Source organism: Juglans regia, chromosome 1, assembly GCF_001411555.2.
Source record: "Juglans regia cultivar Chandler chromosome 1, Walnut 2.0, whole genome shotgun sequence".
NCBI classification, from domain to species: domain Eukaryota; kingdom Viridiplantae; phylum Streptophyta; class Magnoliopsida; order Fagales; family Juglandaceae; genus Juglans; species Juglans regia.
Genome location: NC_049901.1, coordinates 13,268,480 through 13,280,115, shown reverse-complemented (window position 1 = coordinate 13,280,115; position 11,636 = coordinate 13,268,480). Strand labels below are relative to the sequence as shown.

Genomic DNA, 11,636 nt, shown 5'->3' with positions numbered 1-11,636 from the left:
AAGCTACACAATCAACTTGGACATTAATATTGCAACATCTAAATCTTTGGTTCACTGCCCTCATCCATCTGGGTCGACAAAAGTAGGAGTTGAGCTCAATCGCTCCACTCCATCCACCTCAATGAGCAGCGAGCTCATGCCCACCATCACCACAGTTAAGAAGCTTGACCACAATGCTAGCAAGCGTGATCGTCGCAAGAAGATCAATACTTTGAACTCCACTCTGCGTTCATTACTTCCTACTGCTGATCAAGAGGTACTCAACCTCTCTTCTAGTTTAGGGTTTTTGTGAGTGAGAGAGAGAGAGAGAGAGAGAGATTTTGAAAATTGCTTGTTTGAATTCACAAACCACCTCAACTCATCTCATCTTCATCATTACAACTTTTCCAAATTCTCACACAAAATATAATAAACAATTCAACTTTTTCAAATCCCAAAACAATAATAATATTAAAAATAATATTCTAAAAATATTTTATTCTATTATTTACAAACCATCTCAATTCATCTCTGAATCCAAACAACTCAAAGTTTTCGTGAGGGAGAGGGAAGGAGAGAGATCGAGTACACAGAGAGAGAGAGAGACTCGGGAAGGAGAGAAATTCGGTCTGGAGCTCGAGCGAGAAGGGGAGAGAGCGACGTGATCCCCTGCTATCTGTGTTACACGGTTTACTGAGGAACACTTACGTGGCAGCTCCCTATTCATCTCCGATAACAGCTGCTTATAGGTGTCACCGGCCCGAAGATGAATTGTTTTGTAAAACCATTATGCAATCCACACAATATTGCATCTTCCTTGAGGTCTTATACTTTGCACTCTCTCCCACTCAAGGTGTTTTAAGTTTGGGTAAGAACTTGAATTTATATTTAAATCTTGAGGATCTGATTTGTTTTTTAATTTTTACTTTTATCAATTAACATTCATGTTTAGGAACATTGGCATTGAGCAGGAAATTTCAGGTGAGACTAGTGATTCTCCATTTTATCAAAAAGAAAATTGTTCGGGTGAATATAAAAGTATCATGAGAATTGTTATCTCTGATATATATATATATATATACAGCCCCATAATATATATATATATATAGAACATTCTTGGATACATTTATTAGAAATTGAAGAGAGAGAGAGAGTACAAGTCAATCTAAAAACATAAGAACTAATTATAACCACGTTCTGATGGATGTGTATTGTGTAATATCCATGCACGTACGTACAACACTTGCGTACACACTGTTCAACAAGGCCATCTACCTAAAAACCTCTCTTCGAACATCCAAGGAGATGGAACCAAAGGGAAGAAGAAAACATACGATTTCGCATGAATTTATTAATCTTCAATACTCGTCGTCGAAGCTATAGGTAAACTTGCTCTTGATCCACTTGAAACTGTTGCGGAAAGAAGATTTGAGCTTGCCTTCCATGGCGTACATGTTGTAGGAAGCCACCCTTTTCCTCCTCTTGAGCTCTGGATTCCCGGAACTACTGGCTGACCTATCTATGTTGCCACTACTACTGTTACTGGGAGTACTGTTGAAGCTGTATGACTTGGACCTGTCCTCGAAACCAGATCGGATGTCCGAGTATGGGGTACTCGTGTTGTACCCAGAAAATGATTTGCTCCTTTCCATTTAATGAATCCTAGCTTGGCTAGCAGCTCCAGTTACATTTAAATTAAGGATTGGTGAGAAATCTTTGGGACTCTTGTGCTTTTCTGATCTCCTGTCGTCGACACCTTTCAAAATGCTCCAACATTTTTTTTTTATATATATTTTCTTTGTTTATATATATTATCTTCTATCTGTATGTTTTGTACATAATGGCTATATGTACAAAACATTGCATTCGATACCAGGTTTGATTTTTGTATCTGTTAATTATACGCCAAATCAACGGTACCGATCGAAGAGGCATATACATACTAAAATGTGTGTATTGAGTAGTGTATGTAAATTATAATTTTGGTGGTGGATAGATTAATATATTGTGTTGGGTAGTGCGGTATGCATGGGCCATGAAGTGGGTTTAGTTCATGATTAAATGATAGAATCCTCTAGATACGTCCTTCTAAGTAGTACATGAGATGGTGGTTACTGGATAATAGAAAGATATGCATATATAGGGCCACGGGATGTAGTGGCAGACATTGATTCCGATGGGATGTCCTCAAGCACATGTGCTTCATGAATAACGTTGGATGATATATATATATATATATATATATATAATACATACACACACATACATATATATGTATATATGATACCAAAAGGTGGTGGAAGCACGAAGAAATAGAATGATAAGATAAACTGGAGTGACCAGATAAGTGAGGTGCAAATAAGTAAATAAAAGTAGTGTGTAGGTAAAGAAAGTAGAGTGACAAGATAACTGGAGTGCAAATATATGGAGGACCAAATAGCAGCTGGAGTCAGAGGCGACTAGAAGACTGGAGTGCACATAAGTAAACAAAAGTAGTGTAAATAATAGAGGCGGAAAGAGAGTAAGCAACATACTCACAAATACTCATCAAAATATTCACAAATTATCATTTGAAACAGTTGTTCTTCATTTTAGATGAACATTAACAATACATGAAACTATTTAGGAATTATAATGGAAGAGCAAGAAACAAGAGAAGAAAATGGTTCTTAGGTTATATGAAGTTCCTAAGGGTTCTTATAATAAGCTCCAGCCTCTCAACAAAGCCAAGCCCTCTTTATATAGACAAAGAGAGGCTTACTAGTACAATAATTCTCAGGATAAACAATAATTTTGACTTTTTTTACTATTTATTTGACCATAGAAAAGTTACTGAAAGAATGGGTAAAGCAGCGGGAATCTTTGACTTTGCAGGAACCTGCAGCGGGAATCATGGGGTCTTCAACAATAATTGTAGTAGTTTTCGTTGGTTGGTACCAACGTCAATAATTAAAACAAGGGATCAGTCTCTAGATAACCTGGGAGTGGTTTCTAGATCAAGTTCGAATATGTCATCATAGGGATCAATATTATCAACAGAGGCTTCAGAGGATGTCTTAGACTTGTCATCAGAATTATCATCATCGTCTTGGAGGGACTTTTTCAATAGATAAATTAAATCTTTGTTCTTAAGTCCTTGGAGAATAGACTTCTTCTTGGACTTAGTCAACTTATTTGATTTATCAGATGAAGTAGGTTGTTATTTTGCCTAAGCAATAGGGTACATTGGCTCTTGAAGCAGTGTTTTAGTAGTAGAAAAATCTTCATTACTTCCTAGATTTGGAGAAATTACAGGAAAACCTCTGTTAACATTGTCAATCACGCCTTGGGTATAAGGAAATCTATCCCACCAGTATTTGACGAACCAATTGCAAACAAGGATATCATTTTTCTTAGCATAACTCTATTTCAAAATCCCAGGAACTTTGTATTTCTTGCATAAGTGAAGGGAAACAGGAAATTCTTGACCATGTTGGTCAGTCTTGTAAACAATGGTAAAGTATTTAAAAGCACCATTGAGTTTATCAGGAAAAAATTCCTGAATGAAGCCAAATTGTATCCACTATCTCAAAAACCAAAGAGAGAATTGGGAATTAAACTTTTTATCAAAGTTAATAATCATGAATGAGACATATCAGTATTCTCGAACAACTTGAACCAAATTTCAATGTAGTCATAGTAACAATAGGAAACATCTGAATCAGGGATTTTCTTGACAACATTGGGATGGATTCTCCATTTTTCTTCTTTGATCAAGTTTAATATGTAAACATTGTGGTAGATCAAGTTGATTTTATTAGTTTTATAAAACAAAAAAGCTACTTGCACCCGAGATGGTGGACACGCTGAGTACCCGAGCTACAAGTCAGCATTATTTAAATGATGCGTTTGCACCCTAAGTTAAATGCATTGTTTCTCTACTTAGTGTTGTTTCTAAAATCAACACTTATAAAATCAAACTGACCCCACGATTCACGAAGACGAGACAATATCTTCAAACTAAACCAGGAGGTTCTGAGGCTTCACGTCGCGGTGGGTGACGCGGTTTTGGTGGCAGAAATGCAGCACCGGCTTCACGTCGCGGTGGGCAACGCTCGTTTTGGTGGCAGAAGTGCAGCGCCGACTTCACGTTGCTGTGGGCGACACCGTTTTGGTGGTAGAAATGCAGCGCCGATACCAGCTGCTGGAAGTACCGCCGCACGGACGGCCCAACCAGCTTGCCGCGGCAAGAGATCTTGGAGAACAACTCATCGCCCGTGGTGAGCTCCACGACGAGATAGATCTTGGTCTTGGTGGCCATGACCTTAAGGATTTTGAGGATGTTGGGGTGGTCCTGGAGGCGACGCATGGGCATGATCTCTCCGATTCTCCGTGGTTCCATGGTGGCGTCGACGGTTTTGGACTTGTCGATGATCTTCACGGCCACAACTGTGTCATCCACTATTGATAGTGCTTGGTACACCTTGGCGAAGCTGCCTCGTCCCAGTAATCGCCCCAATTGGTACTTCCCCAGTAAGGTAGTGGTGTTGGATGCCCCGGTGATGGTGTTGGGGTAGGCGCAACCCCTGGTTCCATGGCTCGAGAGGTCGAGAGAGAGAGAAGGAAAAGAATCCAAGAGATGCATGAAACGGGTGTGAAGAATCGCGGTATTTTTTTTAAATAATAATATAAAGCTGAGGCCACATCAAACGATTCCGCTACGGGTACCCAACGGCGGGTACCTGTAGTAGAATTGTTTATAAAAAACAGGTTTAATCAAGATCAATTGTGTTTGGGTGAGAATAGAGAAGTAGTCTTGAAGGTTCTTCTGAGTATTTTCAAAAATCCAATAAAAACCAAGGGAAAAATATCCAAAAGCGATTTTGGAGAGATCGGTATATAATAAACAATTAAGTTCAATATAAAACAAGTTCTAACAATATTACTTTTTGACATAATCAGTCATTGAAAAAGAATATTTATCAAGATTAAAAGACTGAATAGGTTGTGGGATTTAGCGATGATATTAGCATATGGATCATGAGGAGTAGCTAAAGCAAAGAAGAAATTGGTCTTAGCAATGGTTGTACTACCTAAAGTAGTAAACCAGTTTGTGAGATCAAGGGGGAATCAAGTTCATGCTTCATGAGTTGCCTGTCAGGGATAGGAACCTATAGAACTTGTTTATCTTTGTCGATTTTTCTACTGGTCGTGATTCTGCAGAAATTCAAGAGTAAGAAAACCAGGGATAGCATTTTGGAAACCTTTAATACTCAATATAATAATAATAATAATAAAGACACTTAAAATAGCTTGCCACCGGGCAAAAATATGTTTTGAAACAATATTCTCAACATTTGTTTCTAATACATATTAAACACTTTTGCAATTAATATGTAATAGAAATTTCTAATTTAACAAATCATTTTGAAACATAGAAATACATAGTACTATAGATAAAATTTCTTCCTTAATGATATTATAGTTCATTTGTGCATTCCATGCTCCACAATGGAAGTGAACAATTTGTTCAGATGAACTTGGTGAAACAATTTATTTTAAAATGCTACTATACCCAATATCAAAGGCATCAGTTCTAACAATTTTGAAAGAATTAATAGTAGAAATACCAAGACAAGGTAAAGTCGTGACACGAGTTTTAACCTGCTTAACAAAGGAAGTATGAATATCTTATCAAAGCGGTGAATTGGAGTACTGTTATCTCTCGAATAGTGGTTTACAGTGTTTCATAAGGCCTTTGTAGAACTTAGTAACATATTAATTAACCAAGAAATTGTTGTAACTAGGTTTTATTAGTGATGACATCAAGAAATTTATCTACAGATTGGATGGATCTATTGATAGGACGAACTTGCCCTTCAGAAATATCATAACCAAGGAAACATATTTCTGTTTGAAACAATTTAATTTTCTTAGCAGAGACAACAAGACCATTTTTTTATGACTTCCATAAACGAATACAAATGTTTTTAATATTCAACAATAAATTTGGAGTAGATAAGGACATCATCATTAAAGTAAACAATGGTGAAATGATTGAATGAATTGAAAGTATTATTCTTGATATTTTTTAATTTATTAGGCGCATTTTTAAGACTAAAGTGCATAAAATTTCACTCATAATGTCCAAATGGAGTGGTAAAAACAGTTTTGTACCTATTACTCTCGCTAATCTGTATTTGCCAGAAACCAGATTTCATATCAAATTTTGAAAAAACTGAAGCATCACTAAGTTTGTGAATCAGGTCATTCTTATTGGGAATGAGATACCTAATCCATTCCAATACCTTGTTCAAGAGTTTATAATTAATAACTAAGTGATGATCACTCTCTCAATCTTAGCATTTTTCAAAACATAGAAAGTGGCACAAGATTAGGGTGACTTATTATGCCTAATAATCTTTTTATCAAGCAAATCATAGATTTCATTTTTGAAAATTTCTAAAGTTTTACTATTCATATTCATTTGAATATGTCTGGCTTTAGTAGGAATATTCTTTTCAGAAAAAATTTTAACCTAAGGCAAATCAACAATATGTTTCTTCCAATGCCAGAAAGCATTTGGAAGATCAGAACAAACATCATCAACAAGTTTTTTTTTTATTAAAACTACCAATTTTTTACTGTAACAATTTATCAAATAATTTTTCAGCAATTTTTTTAATTTGATTTCCTATTTCAGAAAATTCAAATATTTAGTCTTAGTAGAGATCAAAGCACTAAAATCTTTATCAGTATCAATATCAAACTTTGAAGCAAACTCAAACTTTACTTTCTGTCCAAAAGGATTAGTAGTAATGTCATCATGTTAAGTAAGACAAAAAATCTACTCAACCTCCTACTATTCATACAACCTCCACACTCCATATTATTTTTAATTTTTATTATTTTTTTCTTTTATTAAATATTTATTATATAAATAATGAATAAATAATTTAAAAAGAATAAACTCAAAAAAAAATTTTAAAAAAATATTAAAAATTTAAAAAATTTAAAAAAATGTGGAGTGTGGAGTGTGGTGGAGGTTGTGTAGCAAAGCTCTAAGTAAGAAATGGATATAAAAAAAGAAATGAAAATCATACCAAGAATCATCTTATAATTCATATTTTTAACAAGAACGGAAGAAATATTAAAACAAACATTATTTTAGCAAATATGAGCATTATTCAATTCATATTTAATATTCATATGAGAACCATTGCCAGAAAATAATCTTTTAGTAGACTTTTCATAATATTTACTAGGAATTATACCTTTTTGGATACAATTCATATCAACTCCTGAATTAATTAAAGGAACAACATTGAATTCAAATTCATGGTAAACAACAATCCTTACTTTTAAAAAATATTTTAAAGGAATATGATAATCAATCAAACATACTTTATCTATTAGAAAAAGGTTCTTGATGACTAGGGCCAACACCATCATCTTGCTCATCAGTATTGGAAAGGGTATGTTGATCAAGCTATTTTTCAAACTTTAAAAGCAATAACTCTTGTTTTAAAGAGTTATTATTATCAGTTTTAATATTGTTAATCTCATTCTTGAGTTCAACAATTTCTACGGCTAGTTCGTGAACAGCCAACCATCGCACTGTAAGAATTGGATAGGTTCTATCTATGGTCATTGGGGCCTCCTAAAAAGATCTATTAACTTCATCGAGTTGTAATAGAAACCATTTTGCGTTGGAGATTATTAACATAAATGTTTTTGAATTTCTCTTATTGAATCTTTCCAAAGTTTCATCAAGGCTAATTTTGGGTTTAGCAATTTTCTCATGGTGCTCTTTCACCATGATTTTCTTGAACTTTTGGAGATATTCTTCTTTAAGATCAGGGTTGGTAATTTGGCTAATTAAAAGGTAATCTTGTCTTTCACCCTTTAAGAGAACATTAATAGTTTTGCAGCAAGAATTATTGCAACCAAAATTTAATAGAAGAATCATATAATTCAGTAACAGAGTGATAATCAGAATCACTTGTACTAAATTTATCGATATAAGATGGCTCAGAAGATCTTGATTCCAAAATACGAATCAATTCTTCTTTAGCATTGTTATCAATATTTAGCTTATTTATCTTTTTTTTCATCCTGCCAAGTTTTCTAGTACAGTCCTTACTAAAATGACCGTACTTACCATAATTGACACATTTTCATTTCGCATGATTTTGAGTAAAATGTTTTTTGGAAACAAGTTTTTTTCTTTTTGTAAAAATCATCACGTTTTTTAGACGTGTTTTTTTTGGATTTGAACTTATTAGAATTTTTGTAAATAGAGTTTTTCCTTTTTTTGCCTGGAAAGGGCTATAGGAGGTAAGCCAAATTGTTCATAGAATTTTCTCATTTCATACTTGGTTTTCTTGATATTTTTCAGTTGTTGACTTAACATCTTTTGATCATTACACATGTTAATACCATATTTCTTAATAGTATTAATAATATCATCATAAGTGAAATTATCATAATTAATCAAACTAGTAGCGTTAGTAAGTTCATCTTTGACCTTATAAGAAAAAGATGAGCCAGTTTATCAATAAATTTTTCTTTCTAATAGGGCTTCAAATTGTCTTCCCAGAGCATAACTCTGGAAAGGAAAACATCTTAGCTAATAAATCAGTAATATGCTTATCTCACCAATGATGAAGAGTGCCAAAAAACCAGTAGCTAATAAATCAATAATTTCAACCTTAGTAAGATAATGGTTAGTAACATAAGCGTTAGAAACCATAGACATATTATTCATTGTATCGAGGATTTCTTATTCAGATAACTCATAAATGTTCCACTCATAAAGCTTATTAGCAGAAACAGAAGATTGTGTTTGAAAAAATATTTTTTCAAATTGTAAATAAGGAGTAGGTTTAGAATACCAGTTTTTTACTCATAGGATTAGATTTCTGGAAAAACCTTTTTATCTCAATTTTTACTAAATTAGTTTTCTCAAAATTTTCTTCAAGTAAAGTAATATCACGATCGGTAGAAAAATTGGAAGATTTAGTTTCTGAGTCTTCATCAAAGATTACCTTCTTTCCTTTAGTGATAACACAAGCAATATCACTTATAGAAGCTTTGGTATTCTCAGTTTTTACCTTCTTATAAATCAGAAAGCATTTGATCATTTTTTCAATGGTTTTGGCTTGGTTACTCTTGATACTTAAACCTTGCCTCGTTTTAGGCAAGTTAACCAAAGGTTTTTTCAATTTTAATAGAAGAAATAGGTTTTTCAAAATTTTCTTCAATATGGTCCAGTTGTTGACCAATAACATGTAAATAATTATTGACAAAATTATTTTGTTCAATAATATTCTTTGTTTCAGTGGAAGTGAGGACATTAGAATCAACAATAGTAATTTTAAAAGGATAAGCCTTGACCTAAGATTCTTGATGGTTAATAATAACCATCTCCAGAGGTGGAAGGTTTGACCGAATAATATATTTGTTTCCAGCAACAAAATTTTATTATTTTTTAACCATATTTAAACTATTCTAGGAAACATTCTTTGAAACATAATAGTTTTCAATAAAATAAAATAAAATAAAACAGTATGACAGCATTTTATTTTTTCTTTGTTCTTAACAAAACTATATTCATTGTACAAAGAAATTAAATCTATTTCAAAAGTTCTATTTATCATAGATAATTGGTTGTGAATAATAGGTGCAACAAAATCAAAAGCACTAGTAGACATGGACGAAGTCTTTTCTTCTTCTTCTTTAACAGTTTCATCTCTTTTAGATAAATCTATATTTTTACTAGTATAATAAGCAGTGCTAAGTTGGGAGGCATTACTAGCAACTCCTTTTAGCTTTAAATCATGCTTAATATTACTTTTTAAAAAATCATTGAGATCTTGATCTCTCCTTACTAGATTTTCTATAGCAGTAGATCCAGCGAAAGAATTTCTTCTTTCATTGATCATCAGAGATTTATTAACTTATTATCAAAACTCATTTTAACAGTATCATCCAGATATTGCTGAATATAATCAAGGTTGATCTCATCATAAACAAACTTAGCAGGCTGAGATTCATGTTCCAATAACCATTCATTAGGTAGAGTAATATCTCTCCAACGAATCATTTTCGAAATTTGGATCTTAGCATCAGGAGTAGAACTTTATATTAGCAAAGTTTTATCACCTAAATTTTTCAAAATAGCTTTAGGATTTAAAGTAGTTTTTAACACTATAATAAATATGATAAACAATAGCTCGGGGTTTACTACCTTCATCCATATCGTAACCTGATTTCAAAGTATTCAAAGTTAAAACCTTAAGAATATTATGATCATCCAAAGCAAGAGTTAGATCAGGAAAGCAATCAAAATGAACAGGATCATTAAACAAAGATGATTGAATCATGCCAAATGTACTAGTTTCAAATTTTTTGATTCTAGCATCTCTCAAACATAGAAGTATAGAAGCATTTATATCCTTACGAGTAAGAGGTTTAACAACTTGAACAAAATTAATATGTAGGAATTTATAACATTTAATAAGAAAATCATGAATAGATTTTCGATTAAACAAACAAAATTTTTCATGAGTTTTGAAAATAACATAAGTTTGTTCAATAGTTTTAACATTAAACTCAGTCTTAAAAGCAAACTAAATCCAACTAGTTTTGTAAATGGTCTTGGCATCAATCTTAAGAATACTTCATTTATTGAAATCAGGGGTATCAAACTCTTCAACAGATTAATCTTCCTCATTAATAATATCAAGGGGTAAACTGAATATGGAGCTAACAAACTAATTGGATCTAAACATCCTATTTATTTTCGATCACATTAAACCCTAAGGTCAACAATTACTTATCATGTTTTCTCTCAAGTCTCTGTAGCATTTCATAACACATACTCTAATCAACCATGTACCGCTCATGCCCTACACTCTAAACGAGCCTTACCGTTTGGTGGTCAGAATTCACTTTACAACTAGGATGGCGCCAACAATGACAAGAAATAGACACAATAGAGTAAATGGTGAGGATAATTCTCAGGTAGAAGAGTAATAACAGAAATATACTAAAATTCAGATATTTCTTCACAATATTCCACGCATGCAGACCTATGATTTCATGTTAAAAAAACAAAAGTACCATGGTCAAAATTACTCTTAAGCTTTGTTTTATATTTTGTTCTTTGGCTTCCTCTTTGAAAACAAAAGCAGCCTTATGTGATATTATGAGAAAAGGAAGAAGGGAAAAAAAAAACCTAAACCTGATGGCTGATGTTTATTTCTTGATGTGGAAATTCAGCAACACCAATATTTGAAGTTTTATATGAGGATATGCTCGTCGCTCTAATCAACGATGAAATCATGAAAAGCACTGGCAGGCCGAGATGGTGACTCGACCTGTTTATGAGAATATGACCCCATCCATGCCCATGGGTTTAGGTTTTTGACAATGGAGGGGAGGGGTCATTATTAAGTTCGATAATAGTGGAAGAACCATATTGTAGGGTTAGAAGAGGTTTCGCCAACCACTCAATCCACCATAACAATATAACATAATATAATGGTGCTGAGGCCCACGAGTCCCCACACGCTTGTTTGCGGCAGCAGGCCACCCCACGATCTACTCTCCACTCAACTATTGTTGAGTGGCACACTTTGCCAATAAGAGTAATCACAAAGATTTGTTTTTCGCTT

At 33.4% G+C, this 11,636-nt stretch overlaps 2 protein-coding genes across 2 annotated transcripts; both read right to left on the bottom strand.

Annotated features, from left to right (window-relative positions):
* Positions 1-1,081: 1,081 nt before the first annotated feature.
* Positions 1,082-1,754, bottom strand: LOC118343933. Its single transcript, XM_035683186.1, has one exon. It carries the CDS (start codon positions 1,629-1,631, stop codon positions 1,338-1,340), a length of 294 nt encoding a protein of 97 aa, XP_035539079.1. The 5' UTR covers positions 1,632-1,754; the 3' UTR covers positions 1,082-1,337.
* A 2,219-nt stretch (positions 1,755-3,973) lies between these two features.
* Positions 3,974-4,603, bottom strand: LOC108992504 (CBL-interacting serine/threonine-protein kinase 7-like). The gene has a single exon (XM_018967108.2). The coding sequence runs from the start codon at positions 4,601-4,603 to the stop codon at positions 3,974-3,976; it is 630 nt and encodes a 209-aa protein (XP_018822653.2).
* Between the last annotated feature and the right edge of the window lie 7,033 nt (positions 4,604-11,636).